This window comes from Bubalus bubalis, chromosome 5, assembly GCF_019923935.1.
Source record: "Bubalus bubalis isolate 160015118507 breed Murrah chromosome 5, NDDB_SH_1, whole genome shotgun sequence".
NCBI classification, from domain to species: domain Eukaryota; kingdom Metazoa; phylum Chordata; class Mammalia; order Artiodactyla; family Bovidae; genus Bubalus; species Bubalus bubalis.
The window spans coordinates 110297395-110319087 of NC_059161.1; the positions used below are offsets into that span (position 1 = coordinate 110297395).

Here is a 21693-nt window from a genome sequence, read left to right on the forward strand (position 1 = left end):
CAGAAGCATCAATTCTTCTGTGCTCAGCTTTTTTTATAGTCCAACTCTCACATCCATATATGACCACTGGAAAAACCATAGGCTTGACTAGATGTACCTTTGTTGACCAAAGTAATGTCTCTGCTTTTTAAATATGCTGTCTAGGTTGGTCATAACTTTCTTTCCAAGGAGTAAGCGTCTGTTAATTTCATGGCTGCATTCACCATCTGCAGTGATTTTGGAGCCCAAAAAAATTAAGTCAGCCACTGTTTCTACTGTTTCCCCATCTATTTCCCATGAAGTGATGGGACCAGATGCCATGATCTTCGTTTTCTGATTGTTGAGCTTTAAGCCAACTTTTTCACTGTCCTCTTTCACTTTCATCAAGAGGCTCTTTAGTTCCTCTTCACTTTCTGCCATAAGAGTGGTGTTATCTGCTTATCTGAGGTTATTGATATTTCTCCCCCCCAAAAATAATAAATTTTAAAAAAGAAAGAATTTAGATTTGAAAAATAGGGAAGAATGGTAACTCCCTTTTGGCTAAGGCTGTGAGGAAAAAAATATATTTGTGCAATTTTGGTGGGAAGGTAAAGTTATAACAACTTTTCTGAAGGGTAAATTTGGAATATGTTCAGAATTTTAAAACCTTTGACTTAGAAATTTCTCCTAAAGGAGATCACTGGACACTCACACAATTATACAACACAGTTGCACAAAGATACAGGCGTGGGGATGTAGTCAGGGTTGTGGGTAAATGGCAAAAATTGGAAGCAGTCTAAAATGTTCCAGAAAATAGGTGATTCTATAAATACACCATTTATTAATTGATTAAATATTAAATACATATGAAGCCATAAAATAAAAAATGCTTTTACTGCCCAAAATAATGTCAGAGATATAGTATTCTGAGTGGAAAAAATAAAATGCAGGTTGTAAAATGCATTTTTGTATCCCAGTCCCTGGCATACAAGATTGTAGATGTTTTCTATTTTTGTTCGGTGTGCATGGCTTCTCTGGTGCCATAAAGAATCCACCTGCCAATGCAGGAGATGCTGGTTCGACCCTTGGGTCGGGAAGATCCCTTGGAGGAGGAAATGGCACCCACTCCAGTGTCCTTGCCAGAGAGATCCCGTGGACAGAGGCACCTGGCGGGCTACAGTCCACAGGGTCGCAGAGAGTCAGACAGGACTGAGCGACTCAACACAACATAGAGACACGCCTGGCATGAGGCTTAGAAAATTAACTGTGGCTGTCTCTAGGCAGTAGGAGTTAATGTGTTTAATATTTTTTCCTATGGTATGAAATATGAAAATCTATTTTTTATGATTATGCTTTGTCTTTATAAACAGGGAAAAAAAATGCTTCAAAAATGTTATATGGAAACTGTTGTGGTGGCATTAAAGTCAAGTTGGGGTACCATTCCCTTGACATTTTACCTGTCAGTTCTAACTAGAAAGCCAAATGCAGTTAAAAGTTTCCATTTACTAATGGCTCCAGGCAAGCTTCCAGTCAGCCTACCAAATGCAAAACTTTTTGGTATAGCTAAATTGGAGAATGTTTTTTAAGACCTTACTTTGAATAAAGCCAGGCCCCAAGGTATGCCCATTCTGACTCAGCACACAGTTCCAAAGAAACTTTGCTGCTGTTATGTAGAATATGTTCTTGAAAAGTTATTTGCTAATATGCATTTTCATGGTCAATCTGAATGCATCTTAGGGGCCTCTTAAAGGATGGGTAGTTTAATATAGAGAGAACTTGTCCTATGCAATGGGATTCTCATGTGATGAGAAATTCCACAAACTGTGATTATCCATGGCTCTGTTTTGATGGAACAAGATTTGTAAAAGACACCACCATAACTAAACATTTTGAAAACTTAAGTCTACCCTTTTTACAGAAGACTTTTCAAAACCCTTAAAAAAGGAAATTTTCCAATTTATCTTTTTTGTGAAAGCAGTTTGCTAATCTTCTTGGTGACGTTTTCTGCTGTCCTGCAATATTCCAGATTCTTCTACTGTTTGCCCATAGGTGGGACTCTCAGTAGGCTTTTCCACTGGGCAAGGAGTACACACTTTGTGCTTTTGATCTGTGTTCTTGAGATCTTCTAGCCAGGGAAGATGCTAATGTGGAAGAGAACAGAATCCCGCCAGACAGCTCTTCCTACGCTAAGTCTTTTGTTGACAAAAGTCATCAGAAGTATTGCGAAGCTGCACAGACTGTCCTTAGCTGCATGGGTTTCCTAGCAGAGCGACTCCCCATGAAGTTACCACTCATTGCTGCTGCTGCTGCTGCTACTACTAAGTTGCTTCAGTCGTGTCCGACTCTGTGCAACCCCATAGACGGCAGCCCATCAGGCTTCCCCGTCCCTGGGATTCTCCAGGCCAAGAACACTGGAGTGGGTTGCCATTTCCTTCTCCAATGCGTGAAAGTGAAGTTACTCAGTCGTGTCCGACTCTTCACTACCCCATGGACTGCAGCCTACCAGGCTCCTCCGTCTGTGGGATTTTCCAGGCAAGAGTACTGGAGTGGGGTGCCATTGCCTTCTCCGTACCACTCATTAGGGTATTGTGAATTGTTAAACATCAAGGATTTTCCGTGTGGCCAGGGGCTTTAATTAGAATGGTCAGCTGAAGTTTGTGATCTGAAATCTAGCAGAGCAGTTTTAGGTTAAAGCACTTCAAGTCAAATTTACCTTCCATCCACAGTTAGGTTTTGAGTCTATAGGTAAACACCAGTGAGAGGTCAGAGGTCTTTGACTGCTGTTGTTTTATAACCCTGAGCTCTTGCTCTGTACCGGGCATTGTGCTGTGTCCAAACTTTTGCATAGTGAAAATTACTTAGGTTGGAAGATTCTGTAGGCTGTAAATACATTTATTTCAGGAAAATCAAGTAATGGGGAAAAGAAGGTAATTCTTTTATAATTCACTACTATCACAAAAGCAGTTACTTTGGTATATTTCAGTTAAGTTTTCCTTGTGCATTTCCTCATGGTTGTAAACAAAATCTATATACAGTCCTGGTACTTTTTAAATTCAGTGATACATACATATCATACATTTCCGCACATGGCTGCAGTCTTCATAGCCAGTATGACTGTGTTATAATCCACTGTGTCACAGTTACCTAATTATTTCCCTGTTTTAGGCAGTATCTAGTTTTTTTCCTACTGTAAGCACTGTTGCAGTGAACATATCTTCATCCCTGGAGTTTTTCCTTTTGCCAGTAATTTCCATAGGCTGTATTCTCAGTATAATTATCAGGTCAAAGGTAACATTTTAGTGGCTGATAAATACTGCTCTAGTGTTTTCCAGGAGGGGAATCCCAATTTGTGTGTTCGAGCGCTGTCTCTTGCTTATTTTTACTCCAGCTGTCCATGTTTCTGTCTGCTATTCTTTTCTCCTGTGTATTCAGTTTTAAACTTCTTCCCACGCATTTATTCCAGTGCTGTCCAACAGAATTTTCTGCACTGACTGAAGTATTCTATCATCTCTGTCCAGTATTGTAACCACAAGCCACACGTGGCCATTGAGTTTTGAAGTGTAGTTAAGTGTGACTGAGGAGCAGACTTTTTTCTTTTTTTGGCCACCCCATGCCGCTTGTGGAATCTCAGTTCGCCAGCCAGAGATCGAACCCACCCCCCACCCCCCACAGTGGAAGTGCAGAGTCCTAACCACTGGACCTCCAGGGGAGTCCCCGAGGAACACAGTTTTTAATTAAGAACTAAACAGCACATGTGGCCAATGGCACTTTATCAGACAGCAAGGCTCTAAGCCCATTCTGGGGGTGTTAGCTCAGCTCCTAGTCACTCTTCTGCTTGGCTGAATTTTCCCCCTTGCATGCTGCTTCCTGTCCCCGGCTGGAGTAGTTTTATTTACCTAAACTTGGCCTTCTGGACTAGTTAGGGACACACTTGTTTTTTCACAAGGAGTGTTAGCGCACTCAGGGACCTCAGTGCTTCCGTATCATCTAGTACAACAGTGTGAAGACTAACCTGGTTTATGCCCCTGCCTCGGAGAAGGCAATGGCACCCCACTCCAGTACCCTTGCCTGGAAAATCCCATGGACGGAGGAGCCTGGTAGGCTGCAGTCCATGGGGTTGCTACGAGTCGGACACGACTGAGCGACTTCACTTTCACTTTTCACTTTCATGCATTGGAGAAGGAAATGGCAACCCACTCCAGTGTTCTTGCCTGGAGAATCCCAGGGACGGGGGAGCCTGGTGGGCTGCCGTCTTTGGGGTCGCACAGAGTTGGACATGACTGAAGCGACTTAGCAGCAGCAGCAGCAGCAACTGTGCATTAGTAATAATTTCATCCTTAGACCATGTGCTTTCACCTCCCTTTAGTTGGCTGCTTTGCTAAGTGTTAGCTGTTCGGTCATATTATCTGATACTGATGTGTGTTCTGTTTAGCAGGGATCGTGAGAGAAGGCCAGCTGAATGGCTCGTCTACAGCACACAGTGAAATAAGAGGTATACTGTTTCCTGTTCAACCATTTGTCAGCAGAAAATGTTTTCCCAGCACTCAGTTAAGACCTTGGAGAATGACTTAGCTCTCCCACCTGTAGAGTCTAGATTTTCCTACCAAGTCCATTCACAGGTTTCCTAGTATTTGGTGTCTTGTCCTCTCTAGGATTAAGCTTGACTTCAGTTTCTGGAGAAGGAAATGGCAACCCACTCCAGCACCTTTGCCTGGAAAATCCTATGGACGGAGGAGCCCGGTAGGCTACAGTCCATGGGGTCGCAGAGTTGGACACGACTGAGCGATTTCACTTTCCTTTCAGTTTCTGCAGCTTTAGATGGATAAACCTGACATGTGAAACTTCACTTACCGTCTTTTTTCTCTCTGCAGACCATAGTACCTGAGAGAGCTAGAGGAACAGCCACCATTAGATCAAGCTGTCAGGGCCTACCGTGGAGTGTTTAACAAGTGAACTTACAAGAACCCGAAGCAGCTCCTAGGAAGTACCAGTACCCAGAGGCTGAAAGCTGGGGGTTAGCAGAGATGTCCAACTTAATCCTTCATGCCGGCTCGTTCCTCTGCAGCCTGTTCCAGTTCAATACCCAAGTGACAAGGGGCCCAAATGGAGCCCCCACCCCACCCCAGGCTGAGTCCACACAGCAGGTCAACAGGACATTTCCACCGACCGTGGCTGCACAGAGGACTTGGGCTCTCGACGCCACGGGTTCGCCGTGGCTCTTGCGGCAGTTTTGTACTCTATACTTGGTTTTTCAATTAAGCTTAATGGCTTTTTTAAAATATGACTTGAAGCTCTAGTTTTCTAGACCTTTTACAGTGTACAGTATTTTACATAATTGAGCTGTAATATTAAAAGCTTCTTCATTTACTTCCCAGGGCCCCAGCTCTACTTTGAGTCACTTTAGAAAACTCCTGACCTGCAAAGGTACAGGCCGAATTTAAATTTTAAAAGTTCTATTCTTGTACCCTGTGGGGAAGGTGATCTCATTCTCGGGACAAGTGCTGATTTTCACCCGATTCCTCAACATTATCAGTTCCTGTTTCCCTTCCTGCCATGTACCCTAGAAACTCTAGTTAGTGTGCTGTAGGAGTTTGGTTTTGAATCCTCTGTAAAATGACTCCAAGACCTAAAAGGCAATTTACTTATGAAATTTATTTTCTCATATAAATTATGTATTTCTCTGGGCAGACAGCTTCCCCTTATTGCACTAATAGCACATCTGTAATGCCAAGCTACAGGACGAGTCGTAACAAGGTCTGTATTCTTCAACGTGGCACTTGTCTACCAGGCACTGTAGAGGAGGGTGAGGAGCCAGGATCCGCTGGGGAGCAGAAGGGGGAGGGGGCAACATGTACCCCTCCTGACAGTTGGTTTTTTCCCGGGAAGGGGAACATGCAGTTACATGTGGATTCTGGAAGTGGGAGGTGGTCTTGGAGGCTGAGAAACCCAATGCAACACTGCAGCGCGGCTCCTTTTACTTCTGTGGGAGGCGGGGACCCCTCTCACTCATCTGTAACGCATCACTCTGGCCTCGCTGAGGCTTTGGGGAAAAGGGGAAGGGACCATTGAATTAGCAGCAATTAAGAAGAGGCCATACACTGCCACAGTGTGGGGGTGTTATCCTGGCCCTGCAGACCTGAATGCTGTGTATCCTACGGAGAGGGGCCATCTAGACCCAGAGCAGGCTCTCAAGCCTCTTCTCTAATGGAGCAGGGGACGATGCTCGGATGTCCCCGTGACCCCACTAACTAGCAGAGCTCTGGTGTTGGATCTACTAACCATTGGTCAAAGCTGTAATGAGACCGAGTCTGTAGGCAGAGTGAGGGATGCTGGATTAGGAAGGGGGAAGAGCACAGGGGTGGGGCAGGGAAGGGTAGTGGGCAGTGACTGTAACATGATTAGGCCCCCCTTGCAGGTGGAGGCTGGGCTGAACAGAGAGTGGGGTTACGAGGGGCTGCAGGCCCCGGAGCCCCCCTCACTCTGCCTTTGAACTACACTGAAGACAAGCTGCTCACATACTCTAAAGCACATTCTTGATACAGGGATAGGGACTTTGGGGGAAGCGGTGATTTGGTATCAGGCGAGAGCCACATTAAGCCTTCATGAGGGCAGCCACCACAGCCTTGGCGTTTAGACTGCGTAGGTCACAGTAGGTCTGGCCAGTGCCCACAAAGACGATGGGTTTGCTTGTGATGTAGGTCATAGAAATCGCAGCTCCCACCTGAAGCAGAAACAGGATACCCAGTCATCTCTGGACCCTGCTTCTTCACTCCCTCAGCAACGGGAGGCTCTGGAACCCATGTGCCCTTAGAGCCTCCACTCCCCTGTGAAGGACGGCCATTCCCCCTCCTGGTCCCACTTTGCCCTATGTCATCCATGTTTACCTTGTCATCAATGGTATCAAATTTGGTAAGGACAATGCCATCAATGAGCCGAGGTGTCTGGGCCATAGAATGGTCAGCCAAGGCTCTGTTGAACTTGACCTGAAAGGAGAAACATGATATAAATATAACATACCTAACTGGCCAGAGCTGAGGTTGGAAAGAGAACCAGGCCCGAGCCCTCACCAGCTGGTCCACGGCCTCGTTGCCTACTAAGGCCTCCCCCACAAACAGCACCAGGTCGGGTGTGTTGACAGTGATGAGCTTGGCCAGGGCAGTCATCAGGGGAGCGTTGTCTTGCATGCGGCCAGCTGTGTCCACCAGCACCACATCAAAGCCTTGGTTACGTGCTAGAAAGAAAAAAGTGGTCAACTCAAAACTCCTGGACTGTTGCACTCATTTCCAGCTTCCTCTCCACAGGTCCTAAACTGGCCCTATTAGAAGTCTGCCTGTTTATTTCCTTAGGTTCTGAATCAAGTTAGAAGGTGATGTAAGAAACAGTTTCCACACTGTCATTAAGCATATTTAGGGAAAGGAGAGCAGGTGGGTGTGTGTGTACACTCAGTGTGCCTGACTGCAACTCTGTGGACTGTAGCCCGCCCGGCTCCTCTGTCCATGAATTTCCCAGGCAAGAATACTGGAGTGGGTTGCATTTCCTCCTGCAGGGGATCTTTCCGACCCAGGGCTGGAATCTGCATCTCTTTTGTCTCCTGTATCGGCAGGCAGATTCTTTACCACTGAGCCACCCCCGGGAAGCCCTAGCAAGAGGACAAAGGTGACCAAATATTGAGGTAACAAAATGAATATATGAGGTTTGCCTGCAACTATACGTGTTACCCCAAAGCGGAGCATGGCATAGCACATCACTAATTCTGAGCTGCTACTGAGCAGAAAGTTGGTGGTAGGGTAACCCTGGTCCTCTGCAAGTTCCAAGAGAACCCCTGGAGCAAAGGGGCCCGCTTGCTGTGCACTGTACCAAAGGCAATGGCCTCCATGGCAATGCCAGCAGCATCCTTGCCGTAGCCCTTCTCAAACAACTGCACCATGGTGCGGCCGCCGTGGTTCTCTGGGGGGTGCAGGGTGCTCAGACGCCGGGTGTGCGTCCGCAGCTGTTCCACAGCCCCGGCACGAAACGTGTCGCAGGCAGCGATGAGGACACTGAAGCCGTTCTCTAACAGCCAGAAGGAGATCTGTAAACGAGGCAGAACTGTCAGCCAGCCCCAGAGCGGCAGAGAAGGAAAAAGCAGCAGAAACAATGTCAGACTCAGGCTGGGGAACAGCACCCACCTTGGCAAGGTTGGTAGACTTCCCCACGCCGTTCACACCACAGAAAGTGACCACGTACGGGCGCTGATGACGCTGGGCATCCATGATGTCCCGGAGCATGTCTACGCGGCGCTGTGGCTGTAGAATCTGCACCAAGGACTCCTGCAGAGCTTGCTTGACCGTGGAAGTCACCGCTGGGGGTGGGGCAGGGAGATATACCCATGAAGCCCAAGTCAGGTGCTCCGAATACCTGGCATCTTGCTGAACTAAAGGGAACTAGGAATCCACACCATATCTGACAGCCCTAAGCACCTGACAAGTAATTGATTCAAATCCTCTTAAGTTAGATGTCATGAACACCTGAAGTCTAAGTGAAACAACAGAGATTTAGAGATTACAGTTTGTCAAAAGTCACGCACCTAATAAGAATGGTGGTGACTTCATAACCTCCACCCAAGCACTTCCGGGTCTGGGGAGATACTTACTGCTGAACGTCCCCATCACCTTCCCTTCCAACTTGTTGGCCACAGATTCACAGAGCTGGACTGCAATGTCTGCTGCCACATTCTTAGCTAAGGAGGGGGACAAGCGTGGGGTGAATGCCCCGGCAGGAGTGAACGACCCCCATGGTACAGCCCTTCTACCCCACCATCCTTACCCCAAAAACACGAGTCTGCCCTGTCCTGACTCACCAATGAGATGATCACGCATCTTGTCCAGCACAGATTCCATGTCTTCACGAGTCAAGCTCTTGGAACCCACAAGGCCCTTCAGCATCCCAAACATGCCACCCAGAGTCCCCTTGGTAGCACTGCAGGCACAGAAAACCACAGATGCACAGAAAGCCAGCAGGCAGCCAGCAAGTCCTGTGCCTTCGGAGCTGTACCCACCACCCGCCACCAAATCCCGTACCTAGGTTTGGTGGAGTTCTGAGCAGCTCCTTCATCATCTGAGCTACTGCAGTCCAGATCCTGAAGCTGCCTCCCGGGCCCAGTCCCTCGAATCTGGAGGGTGTGGGGAGAGGAAGAAGGGATCAGGAAACCATGAGCTGGCGGGGAGGGAAGCCTGGAGTGACTCTGTCCCACACTGCTCTGCCCCTTTGACTCCAAAAGCTCCAAATGTAACCCACCCTCTGGCTCCAAGAAATCAAGGGGACTGCCTTCCTCATCTCTCCTTCCCCCTGCTTCTTATTACCATTAACCCTCACTTGGGCCCCTGCTACCTCTTACCAAGTTGATGTCCTCGGGCGGGGCCACTTCGGGGGCTCCGTTGGTGGTGGGAGTGCTGTAGTCCAGAACTTCCTTGTTAGCAGAGCCTCCCAGTGCCCACACCCGGGGTGCCTTTTTGCCCTTCTCCTTGGGAGCATCTGACTTACTGGACTTGCTGTGAAGGGTTACAGTAGAGAGGGTTATGGTGGAGCAGCAGGAGAGGCAGCATCCACCTCAGAGACAAGGACTCCCTCACCCCCAACGTGTCTGGATAGCAAAAGCTGAGGGCAAAGCTGGGCTGCTCACCCGGACTTCTCCATACCCCTCCCATGCTTCTGAATGAACTCTTCCCGCTTCCTGCGGATCTGCTCCTCTTTGGAAAGTTCCTCCCCGTTCTCAGGTCCTAATGGGAGACCTGACTTTTCTGCGGGGGCTGCTTTGCTAGTAGCCAGAGGGCCATCAGAACCTGTCAAGGAGAAAACTCACTGAAAAAAAAAGACCAAATTCCAACGAAATAGACAAATGGGGAAAACCCTCCCAGATCATTCAGAGAAAACTGAAGAAACACCTGGGGGATCACCGAGACTGGGGACAATAATGAGGGTGGTGGGCACCTGAGCCAGGGAGGCAAATGACGACAAAGGGAAGGACAGGGAACCACTTCAGTGCCACCTTAACAACTTCTCATGCCCCTGGATGTCCAAGTTCAAACTCACCTTCCTTCTTGGCCCCCTTGTTTTTTTTGTTATTCTTGGCTTTTTCCTTAGGCTTTTCACCCCGTGTCTCAATCATGGATCTCACAGGTTTCTTCGCCTTCTCAGAATCTTCAAATTTCTTCATGGTAGTGGGAGCACGGATCTTACTGCTCTCCTCTGCTTCACTAAAGAGAAAAGTTCATACTAAGTCGCTTCAGTCGTGTCTGACTCTGCGATTCTATGGACAGAGGAGCCTGGTGGGCCAGGATTGGATTCTCCAGTCAAGAATTCTAGAGTGGGTTGACACTTCCTTCTCCAGGGGATCTTCCCAAGCCAGGGATCAAACCTGGGTTTCCCACATTGCAGGTATTCTTTACCATCTGAGCCACCAGGGAAGCCCAAAGAGAAAAGGTTGACAGTCTAAATCCAGGGGAAGGGCCCTCACACCAAGCAGGCAATCAGAACTGGGAAGCCAACTCAGGAGCCCCTTTCAACTCACAGCGTACTATGCCCTCTTGGGAAGGAAGGGAACTCATCAAGTCTCAGAAATTGACTTTGCAGAGGGGAGGCCTCTTACCGAAGGAGCCGCAGAAAGTCATTCTGGAAATCAAAAGTGCCATTCAATAGACTTAAGGCACTCTGCTGTTGGATCTCAGTGCGGTACTTGTCTCGAAACAGCCGGTGAACGTCGTCTATCAACTTGTCCACATATGTCAGTGTTAGGATCTTCTGAAAACCTACCTGTTCAGGGAAAGGAACAGAGCCAGCAGATCTGCTTACATGCCGGCCCAGAACAGAGGGAAGCCAACTTGACCCAGGCCTCCAGGGACTGGCTCAGCCCCCTGGCCGGTTTCCCTGACCTGAGGAGCAGCCAAGCCCTCTGACTGGGCCCAAGAGCGGCTTCCCTTTTCCCCTCCACCCTCCTTGTTTTCTCAGTTACTTCATCGTAGACACTGGGTGCAATTAATCAGGATTTTCTGAATCATCAGGACTGCCTGTCAATGTAATCGTTACCCCTCTAAAATACTCTCACTTACCACAAACACCAACTCAAACTGGTTGTCCAGTTTATACTTGAGAGTGAGTGCCTCATGGGTGAAGGAGTTGTTACCTCCTCTCTCCTGGAAAAAGAGTGTATATCAGAATTCAGACTGTCCCCTCAAACACCTGGAGCTGGGCCCCTCCAGGACTACCTTCGGGAAGGAACCAGACATTCCCCTAAACTCAAACCTGTCCCCCAGGGCCAAAAGATTCAGGGCACTGCTCTCCAGCATTACACCTGGGAGAAAAGTGTAGACACCCAGCTGGGGGGGTGGGGGAAGGAGGGGAAAGGTGGGAGGAACCGACATGTGCCAGCGAGAAGAGTCCTCATGTAAACAATCAGGTTTACCGGCAGCCGGACACTATCTACACTTCTTAAAAGACGTTCTTTCATCCTTTATCTCATCCAGCCTTTGCGACAACAGAAAAGCAAGCCGCTGGCAGTGAAACTGGGGAACGAAGGGAGGTCTCAATAGACTACCGAATCCTGCCAGAGTCCCAGAAAGCGGAGGGGGGAGGGGACATCACAAAGTTGAGGGATGGTCTGATAGGAGCGGGAGAAAGAAGTGGAGTTCTGGCTACGAGCGAGTGGCCAGTTTGAGGTAGGCAGACAGGGTGAGAGGGAGGCCCGGGATCAGTCAAAGGGGACTAGGGGTCGGGTCAGGGGGGAGGGGGACGAGCCCGGAGTTCTGATCCCGCGGGGGCGGTACCTGCAGCAGCACGGAACGAATTAACGCGTTAACAGGCCCGGTGCATGAGTCGCTCACGCCCTGAAAGCACCAGAGAACGAGCCCGCCTTTGGAAAAAATGGTGAAGAAGTCGAGCATGGCGGCAGCGGGAAAGGAGCCGGGGCCGGCGCCGGGAACTCAGGCCTCGATCGCCGCCGCTTCCTGCTGCGCCAAGCGCGGGACACGTCACACCAGCGGCCCCGGAAACCGGCGCAGCCGCACTTCCGCTCAGCGCCGCCGGGATCCCTCCCCGGCTCCGCCCACGGGCGCGCAGGACTGACGTAGACGCCCAGCTGGCCAATGGAGGGTGGGGGCGGGCCTCGGAGGGGCTCTCAGCAAGTCATGGGAGGGACCGACCGCCTATAGGGTGGGGGGGCAAGGCCCCGTGGCGTCGCTGGCAATGGGAGTGCTCGAATGAACGACTGGCGTCGCGTAGTAGTGACTGCAGGCTGGGACTGTACCCGGGTAGGGTGCTGCTCTCCTAGCGGCCAGGAACAGCAGGGCCATGCTTTGGAGGGCGCTGCGGCTCCGCCTGGGCCCGTGCCTCTCCGGACGGGGGCTAGGCACATACAGAAGAGGCTCTACTCTGGGTAAAGTTGAGGGCAGCGGAGGGTATCGTGGTTCTGGGGTGTCCCCAGTCTCCAGCCTTGTGACCTTCAGGACTCAGAATCCCAGCCCACGCTGGGAAGACAGTGGGTCCCTCGGAGTAGGGGGTAACCTTGCCTGCCGCCTGCCGGAGCTTGTAGAGCCTGGACAGGGGTATGGATCCCAGAGTTGCCTTTCTCAGGTGACATATCCCAGATGATTCTATGCCTGAGTTTGCCACCAAAATTGCAGCCAGGCTGATTCTTTGGTTGCACAGAAATTAATGAAGTCCTGCTTGCACGCAGGATGCTGTTTTGTGGCCGTGAGGAGGAAAGAAGAGAGAGGATTCGATACACGTCCTGGAGGTGTCTGAGGTGTAGCTGGAGAGGGAAGGCTTCATAGACCAGTTGAAAACTGAAGAGAAGCCAACTAGGACGATGTCCTGCAGGGCCAGTAGGTAGTGTTGGTAGCCATACATGGAACGGCTGGGAACTGAGATCAGCCTTGAAAGATGGTGTTTACTGGCTCAAGGGAAGTGTGAGCTCCAGGTTCTGGAGAACTGAGCAAAGGTTAGGAAAAAGTATCGTTTTCGTGCAAGGAATTAGCAAAGGCCATCCGGATAGAGAGTTGAGTAGTAGTATGAAATGATGGGTAAGGTTAAGTCCAGATCAAAGAAAGACTTGAATGCTGAGAAGAGTTTGAACTTGGGATTGGAGACAGTGACAGGAGACTTGGAGATTTATGAGCTTGGTGTGAAAGACAAAAAGATTCATGTATTCACGGCATTTATTGAGCACTTAGGATGTGCCAGGCACTGTGCTAGGCTGGAGATTTGGTGGAGAAGATAGACATAGCGCAGTATGAAGCAATCACAGATGAGTTCAAAGTTGCAAGTGTGCTGCATGTTGCAAAAGAACAGTTCACTGAGCTATGAGATAGCTATGAGATAATAACAGGATTACTTGGCATAGTCTAGGGGAGGTCAGGAAAGGCATTCCTGAGAAAATGATAACCGAGCTGAGATCGAAAGGAACCAAGGATTCTTAACTGGGCAAAGAAGTGGGCGCAGAGTTTCAAAGCAGAGAGAACACCTGTGTAGGTCCTCTGTGGCAGAAATGAAGGGGTGAGGTTGGAGGGTTCTGGGAAGACAAGGTGAACAAGAGCTAGATTGGGCAGTGTCTCACAGGCCACGTGAAAGATTTTGAACCTTTATCCTTAGAGTGATGGAAAGCCATGGGAGGTTCTAAGCAAAAGAGTGTTTGATTAATGTTCAGAAGAGGTCATTCTAGCTGTGATAGACTCATTGGAAAAGACCCTGATGCTGGGAAAGATTGAAGGCAGGAGCCGAAGGGGGCAACAGGATTAGATGGTTGGATAGCATCACCGACTCAGTGGATATGAGTTTGAGCATCCTGTGGGAGTTGGTGATGGACAGGGAGGCCTGGCGTGCTTCAGTCCACGGGGTTGCAAAGAGTCGGACATGGCTTAGCTATTGAACAACAACAACAAAGCTGTGATACAGGAAAGAAGTTGGGGGGTAGGACAAGAGGGGAATGAGTGGAAATGGGAGCTCTTAACAGCCTTCGTGGGAAAGACATCATCGTGGTTTGGTCCAGGGCAGTGGTGGTAGAGATGGGGAAAAAAAGGGGGACAGATTGGAGAGAGATTTAAGAGGCAAAGCCATAAGAACTTGATAACAGGCAGGATGTGAGTGTAGATTTGCTGGTGGTGATGAATATCCAGGAGAAGGTGCCACTCAGAGATCCATGCTTCTGAGGGCCCTGTGGCTCTAGATGTGCCAGGACTTATTGGTCCAGAAGCCCAGGAGAGAAACGTGTAAGTCCCCTGGCCTAGGGAGAGAGTAGAGAGTGTTCACTTTAGGAAGCTGAATCTTGCAGAGCTAGGTATAATGCACTCAAAGGAAGTGAGACTTGGGCACAGAGACCATGAGGCAAAGCTGTGGAATGCTGCTGGGTGCCAGCTGACCTTGTGAGGACTAAAAACTCAGTGTCAGTTTAGCCCACCTTTTCCTGTGCCCATCTTCTGACCACGATACACACATACCCCACCCCGCCTCTTGGAAAGGAGATGCATGGCCCTCTCTGACCATAACTGCGTCCCACAGACTGGGATGGAAAGGTGTCAGAGATCAAGAAGAAGATCCAGTCCATCTTCCCTGGCGGGGCTTGGAGCCCACTGTATGACACCAGCCACCTGCCCCCCGAACGCTCAGATGTGGTGATTGTGGGGGGTGGGGTGCTTGGCCTGTCTGTGGCCTACTGGCTGAAGAGGTTGGAGAAGCAGCAAGGTGCCATTCGGGTGCTGGTGGTGGAGCGGGACCACACGGTGAGGTCTGGGGTGGGACAGAGTCTGGCAACTCAGAGTCAGGGGCAGGGGAGGAGAAGAAAGACTGAAATTTCTGAAGGGACAGGACTTTGGCCCTTGTTGTGAAACAGCCCCAGCTTCTTCCTCAAACTAGTGACCTTGACAATAAGGTTTTTGCTTTTGAAAGCAAATTTCACAATTGTTGTGTGTTTTGAGATTGCAGAGGTCTGGTCTGCATTCCAGCTGTAATCAGCGCAAACAGTTATTACAACCCCCTTGCAGGCTTCATTGCTTCTGAGGTTTTTGTGCTTGAATTGTTCCTGTTTACCACTGCTGGCTAGTCACAGGTTTTGCTCCATTGGCCATGTCCCTCTATTTTCCAGTTAGCAGAACCAAACGTCAGTCTCCAGCCTTGGACTTCAGGGCCATTACCATTTTGTAACTTTGTATGAGGGTGTCCCGCCCTTTGATGACTGACCCTCTGTTCTGTACCTATCCTAATAAGGATTTTAATGACCGTTGTTCTCACTGCCTTCATTTGGGTTTGTTCACTTCAGCTCCTCTTAGATTATAAAACCTGAGGGTAGGACTCCCCTTCAACTTTGGACATGTGACTCTCACCCTCCACGACAGTATTCTGCTCACGCGGGACGGGCCCGCCTCACCTTCTCTCGTTTCTGCAGTATGCCCGGGCCTCCACCGTGCTCTCCGTGGGCGGGATTCGCCAGCAGTTCTCATTGCCTCAGAATGTCCAGCTCTCCCTCTTTTCGGCCGAATTTCTACGGAACATCAATGTGAGATTGGAGGGGTGCGGGTGGCGACCCCTCCTTTAGCCCAGAGAGGGGGGCAGTCCTGCTGGCAGGGGAGACAGGGCAGCTAGGAGTTGGAAACACCAGTTTTCTTCCCAGTGGCAGTGCCTGGAGGGGGCTTTTCTCTGGGTTAGGGCACTGAGCTGAGGGTTGTGGTAAGAAAGCCAGAAAAGCTCTCTCTCCCTTTTATTTTTTTTAATATTTATGTATTTCCCTGCACTGGGTCTTAGTTGCAGCACACAGAATCTTTGATCTTTGTTGCATCGTGCAGGATCTCTAGTTACAGCTTGTGGGATCTCTAGATGTGGCATGTGGAATCTAGTTCTGTGACCAGGGATTGAACCTGGACCCGCTGCATTGGGAGCTCAGAGTCTTAGCCTTTGGACACCAGGGAAGTCCCACTGCCTCCCTTCTTGAAGTCAGTTTCTTGGACGAGCTTTTCTTTGCACACAGGAGTATCTGGCAGTGGTCGATGACCCTCCCCTAGACCTCCAGTTCAACCCCTCTGGTTACCTCCTTCTGGCTTCTGAGGAGGGGGCTGCGATCATGGAACGCAACGTGAAAATGCAGAGGTGGGTGCCTGGCGCAGCCTCCGTGCTGCATCCCAGCGCCCTCTGACTCACTTTAGAGGCCAGGGTGACAGAGCTGATGAGACGGGCCCTGCTCCCTAGGAGCTCAGTCTGTCAGAAGGATGGACATGGGCAGACCTCTAGTGTCCCATGCTAAGTGCTGTATCCAGACACGGACAGTCGCTGTCACAGTGGTTCCTAAATTTCCAGGCAATGAGAACCCCCCAGGACACATCCCTTCTACCAAGTCCCACGAATCCACAAGTGTTTTCTCTAACAGCCAGAAAGTAGAACTCGTAAGCTTTATGGAGGGCTCGTGTCAAAGGCTGTGGGGTCTCATGACCAGCTAGTCAAGAGCAGGCATCTTCACCAGATGGTTCTATGACTTTGACTAGTGACATCAAGTCACATCCTAAATGCATTACAAATATTAACTCATTTAGTTGTCAGAACATCCCCATTTCCCACATGGGGAACCTGAGGCACCCGGAGCTAGTAGGTAGTGGCACCAGGATTCGAACCAGGCTCCCTCGTCTGGCTCGTGTGTCCTTTGGGTACCTGTGATGCTGCCTTTGGGCATCAGGGTTGCAGAGGGGACAGTTGTGTTGTGAGCAGGACTGTACTGGAAGGTGGACGGGGAAGGCCCCCTGAGCAGAACAGAGTGACCCTCCCTGTTGTGAAAGCACAGGGAACAGTTGGCGGGGGGCAGGGGGCTTGGTGTGGCCAAAGGGAGTCTAGGGTGTCAGAGTGGAAAGGGAGGGCAGAGGCTGGACTCTTGACCAGGCAGCAAGGAAGAGTGGCATGGGAGAGCTGACTGTGGAGCCAGGCCCCCCTTCTCTCCCTCCTCCCCCGCCCCCCATACACATGCTCACCGAGCAGACATGCACAGACCCACACACTCCTCCAGGCAGGAAGGAGCCAAAGTCTGTCTGATGTCTCCGGAGCAGCTTCAGAAAAAGTTTCCCTGGATCAACACAGAGGGAGTGGCTTTGGCATCATACGGTGAGCCTTGCTTGGAGAGGGGGTCAGAGGTTGAGGGGCGCCTCAGGGTGAGAGGTCTCCGCGCCCCACAGCCAAGTCAAGGAGGAGCTTGTCCCAGGAGGGACAGCTCCTCCCTCCTGGCCAGCAGGACCTGCCCCGGGCCAGGCCGGCTCTGTCCTTTCGTAAGATCCAGCTTTGGTACAGTCGATCAGTGTGACATTCCCCAGCTTACGAGCCCTGAAGAGGAGTCAAAGGGTGTGGGAAAGACAACAGGAGAGGAAGGTCCTAGGCCCCCTTCACGAGTCTTCTTTCTCCTCACAGGGCTGGAGAACGAGGGTTGGTTTGACCCCTGGTGTCTGCTCCAGGGGCTTCGGCGAAAGTTACAGTCCATGGGGGTCCTTTTCTGCCAAGGAGAGGTGACGCGTGAGTCTGAGGCCCGGTACCCGTGGCTTATGTCCTCTGGCAGCGGGGAGGCCAGCCCACACCGGGTCTCGCCTGCACACACAGGCTGAGCAAGGGGAGTGGGGGCTTCTCCCCGGGTCTGGTCCTGAGCATCCTACCTCCAGCTCCTAAGCAGATTTTTCCATGACTCGTGAGCTGCTTGAAGTTCCGGCATCATCCTGTCCTGTGTGGCCAAGTTCGTCCCGGCTGCCCTGTCCCTTTTGGCTTCAATGCCTGTGGGACAGCTCCTAGCCTCCAGCTTTCTGTCCTTAGGGAACCAGTGGAAGCTCCATTTCCTTCCTCTTCGAGGCCTCAAGGACTTATCTTCTTCCCTTTTTCTGCAGGTTTCATCTCTTCATCCAGCCACATGGAGACTGCCAGTGGGGAGCAGTTGACTTTGAAAAGGATCCATGAGGTCCATGTAAGTTCTCAGCCTAGGGGCCTCCCTTAGCAAAGTGCAGAGTGAGGAAAGTCTTGACTGTCCTTGTGTTTATGCATTTTGTTTAAATTGTTTTAATTATAGAGGAAAATTGCTTTACCATGTTGTGTTGGTTTCTGCATACAACAACGCGAATCAGTCATAATTCTTTATATCTCTGCTTTCTTGATCCTCCCTCCCCCCTCCCATCCCACTCCTCTGATTGTCACAAAACGCCAAGCTGGGCTCCCTGTGTTACATAGTCCCTTGCCACTCGCTGGCTGTTTTACACATGCCTGTCCTTTTGATCGTCTTCTACCCGCTTCCCGTGTGGGTAAACGAAGGCTGGGGTCCGCAGGTGAAGATGGACCACAGCCAGGAGTTCCAGCCTGTGGAGTGTGCCATAGTGGTCAATGCAGCGGGGGCCTGGTCTGGCCAAATAGCAGAGCTGGCTGGTGTTGGGAACGGGCCGCCGGGTACCATGCAGGGCACTAAGCTGCCCGTGGAGCCGAGGAAAAGGTGACTCCTCCAGGGCTCTTCAGGGGGTGGTTACACGAGGGTCGGGGTGGGGGGTCACTGTTCTCGCCACTTCTCACGCTGCTGGTCGCGACAGGTATGTGTACCTGTGGCACTGCCCCCAGGGACCAGGCCTGGAGGCGCCGCTCGTCGCAGACCCCAGTGGAGCCTATTTCCGCCGGGAGGGATTAGGCAACAACTACTTGGGCAGCTGTAGCCCCACAGAGGTAAGCTCCGTGCGGTCAGGGTGCCGGCGAAGAGACAGAGAGCGGGTGTCACTCAGGAGTCAGGCTTCCTTGGAGGGCCCCACGTGGGAACTGATGTCACAGTCCCCTCTGGCTTTGAACTGGGGTCTCTTCCCCCCCAGCCCCTGCCCACCAAGGGGACCAACTAAAGAGGTCGGTGACGTCTGGATCTGCCCTTGTGTCCTGGACAACGTCAGCCCTGTCCCCACCTCTCCCTACCAGGAGGAGGAACCAGACCCAGGGAACCTGGAAGTGGACTACGACTTCTTCCAGGAGAAGGTGTGGCCCCGTTTGGCCCAGAGGGTACCAGCCTTTGAGACTCTAAAGGTAACTGGACTGAGACAGATGACCCTGGAGCCTCTGGGCCTGCTCCCAGAGCTTGCCACCTGCCCCACACAACAGGGGCCTCCGCTTCACAATGGCTGAGGACTATTCCGTGGGCCCACTCAGAGGTGGTAGAGGGTACTGGGAGTGAGATGGGGTGCATGGGCAGCCCTCCCAGGAGCCCCATGTCTCATGCCCCCGCAGGTCCGGAGTGCCTGGGCTGGCTATTATGACTACAACACCTTTGACCAGAACGGCGTGGTGGGCCCCCACCCCCTTGTCATCAACATGTACTTTGCGACGGGCTTCAGTGGCCACGGGCTCCAGCAGGCCCCCGCCGTGGGGCGGGCTGTGGCCGAGATGGTGCTGGAGGGCCACTTCCAGACCATCAACCTGAGCCCCTTCCTCTTCAGCCGCTTTTACTTTGGAGAGAAGGCCCAGGAACACTGTATCCTCTGAGCTCGGGAGTGCCTCACAGGCCCACCACCCACTGTGTCACCCTGGGCTCTGATCCTGGCCATGCTCATACCTCCTCACAGCTTGGGCCTCCCCAGCACCAAGCCAGGGTCTCCTCCACCCGCCTCTCCTCCAGGGCGCCCTGCCCCATATGGGCCCAGGCCCACACTAACGGAGAACGATGGGGCGGGACCCAGGACTGATCACGGCCCAGGTTGATGCCTCCCACCAGTAGCCCAGCAGGACAGAAGACCTCAGGGGACCTGAGCATCAGGACCCAGGACTGGCTCCTTCCTGGTATCAAACCAGAGAGACTGCCTCTGCCTCTCTCAGCAGAGCCCAGGCCAGAAGCAACCTGGGACAGCTTAGCCTAGGTCTGTTGACTTTTCTGTTTACCCTCCTCATTGATCAATAAATATGATTAACTCCTTCCTTTTAGCAGTCTTCTGTCCCTTCGTCTTTTCACCTAATGGCAGTCGCTTTTGAAACAGCACCCTAGCCAGTGGCCTTCCCAGATCATCCGTTGGGAGAGAGAGGGAGGAGAGGGCGGTTGTGTTGCGGGGGGTGGGCGGGGGGGGGGGGCGCGGGCAGTGGAACCCCTGAGTAGAGGGTGGGTAAGCGCCAGGACTTATCAAGTGAGCAGAAGAGGAAGAGGCACCTGAACGCAGAATGAACGCAACAAACTCTCGCTGAAACACAGGAAGGAAGTTGCCAGGGGCAGGGGGCAGGGATGGGGCAAGCTGAACCCAGTATCTGTGTTAACCCTATGAGGCTGCCTCCTTCAGTGTCCAGTATCCACTCACCCTTCCTTCTGTACAGACACCCCCACCTACAGTCGGAGGAAAAAGGCCTTCATCTGGCTCCTCCTCCAGCAGCTACTTCCTCCAGGACCACAAATGCTGCACTTGTTAGGAAGGCAGGAATGAAACCTCTGTGGCTCAGATGGTAAAGAATCCACCTGCAATGCAGGAGACGTAAGAGACAGGGGTTTGATCCCTGGGTTGGGAAGATCCACTGGAGGAAATGGCACCTGGGAAATCCCACGGACAGAAGTCTGGCAGGCTACAGTCTATTTCAGTTCAGTTCAGTCACTCAGTCATGTCCGATTCCTTGCGACCCCATGGACTAGCATGCCAGGCCTCCCTGTCCGTTACCAACTCCCAGAGTTTACTCAAACTCATGTCCATCGAGTTGGTGATGCCATCCAACCATCTCATCCTCTGTCGTCCCCTTCTCCTGCCCGTAATCTTTCCCAGCATCAGGGTCTTTTCCAAGGAGTCAGTTCTTCCCATCAGGTGGCCAAAGTATTGGCACTTCAGCATCAGTCCTTCCAATGAATATTCAGGACTGATTTCCTTTAGGATTGACTTGTTGGATCTCCTTGCAGTCCAAGGGACCCTCAAGAGTCTTCTTCAACACCACAGTTCAAAAGCATCAATTCTTCGGCACTCAGCTTTCTTTAGAGTCCAACTTTCACATCCATACATGACTACTGGAAAAACAATAGCTTTGACTAGATGGACCTTTGTTAGCAAAGTAATGTCTCTGCTTTTTAATATGCTGTCTAGGTTGGTCATAACTTTTCTTCCAAGGAGCAAGCGTCTTTTAATTTCATGGCTGCAGTCACCATCTGCAGTGATTTTGGAGCCCCCCAAATAAAGTCTGTCACTATTTCTACTGTTTCCCTTTCTATTTGCCATGAAGTGATGGGACTGGATGCCATGATCTTAGTTTTCTGAATGTTGAGCCTCAAGCCAACTTTTTCACTCTCCTCTTTCACTTTCATCAAGAGGCTCTTTGGTTCCTCTTTGCTTTCTGCCATAAGGGTGGTGTCATCTGCATATCTGAGGTTATTGATATTTCTCCGGGCAATCTTGATTCCAGCTTGTGCTTCCTCCAGCCCAGCGTTTCTCATGATGTACCCTGCATATAAGTTAAATAAGCAGGGTGACAGTATACAGCCGTGACATACTCCTTTCCCTATTTGGAACCAGTCTGTTGTTCCATGTCCAATTCTAACTTACTTCCTGTCCTGCATACAGATTTCTCAAGAGGAAGGTCAGGTGGTCTGGTATTCCCATCTCTTTAAGAATTTTCCAGAGTTTGTCCTGGTCCATGGGGTCACAAAGAGTCAGACACAACTGAGCGGCTGGCCAACAATAACTGTCTGCATTCCTGTGGGGCTTTATTTAGGCTGCTGCTGCCAAGTCGCTTCAGTCGTGTCCGACTCTGTGCGATCCCATAGAC

General features: G+C 50.9%; 3 protein-coding genes across 6 annotated transcripts in view; 2 read left to right on the forward strand and 1 right to left on the reverse strand.

Annotated features, from left to right (window-relative positions):
- Nucleotides 1–5325, forward strand: part of FAM118B (family with sequence similarity 118 member B) — a 48928-nt gene extending 43603 nt beyond the window's left edge. For 2 of the 4 annotated variants that reach the window (XM_006057690.4, XM_006057688.4), the window contains exons 7-8: nucleotides 4391–4450; nucleotides 4830–5325. In XM_006057690.4, the coding sequence (XP_006057752.1) occupies nucleotides 4391–4450; nucleotides 4830–4843 (74 nt within the window). In that variant the 3' untranslated portion in view covers nucleotides 4844–5325. The remainder of the gene's footprint in view (nucleotides 1–4390; nucleotides 4451–4829) is intronic. The other 2 variants (XM_006057689.4, XM_044943552.2) reach the window with 2 other exon arrangements.
- Nucleotides 5326–5590: 265 nt separating this feature from the next.
- On the reverse strand, nucleotides 5591–11993 carry SRPRA (SRP receptor subunit alpha). The gene is made up of 14 exons (XM_006057693.4): nucleotides 11760–11993; nucleotides 11046–11129; nucleotides 10586–10749; nucleotides 10030–10193; nucleotides 9620–9779; nucleotides 9335–9488; nucleotides 9018–9109; nucleotides 8798–8916; nucleotides 8591–8677; nucleotides 8127–8299; nucleotides 7816–8029; nucleotides 7026–7189; nucleotides 6843–6941; nucleotides 5591–6679 (listed from the first exon to the last, which is right to left on the reverse strand). The coding sequence occupies exons 1-14, from the start codon at nucleotides 11874–11876 to the stop codon at nucleotides 6551–6553; spliced, it is 1920 nt and encodes a 639-aa protein (XP_006057755.2). The 5' UTR covers nucleotides 11877–11993; the 3' UTR covers nucleotides 5591–6550.
- A 204-nt stretch (nucleotides 11994–12197) lies between these two features.
- FOXRED1 (FAD dependent oxidoreductase domain containing 1) lies at nucleotides 12198–19878 on the forward strand. Its single transcript, XM_006057692.4, has 11 exons — nucleotides 12198–12367; nucleotides 14488–14708; nucleotides 15371–15481; nucleotides 15950–16068; nucleotides 16973–17067; nucleotides 17368–17469; nucleotides 17832–17908; nucleotides 18264–18424; nucleotides 18519–18648; nucleotides 18889–18993; nucleotides 19195–19878. Exons 1-11 carry the CDS (start codon nucleotides 12283–12285, stop codon nucleotides 19447–19449), a joined length of 1461 nt encoding a protein of 486 aa, XP_006057754.1. The 5' UTR covers nucleotides 12198–12282; the 3' UTR covers nucleotides 19450–19878.
- Nucleotides 19879–21693: the final 1815 nt, after the last annotated feature.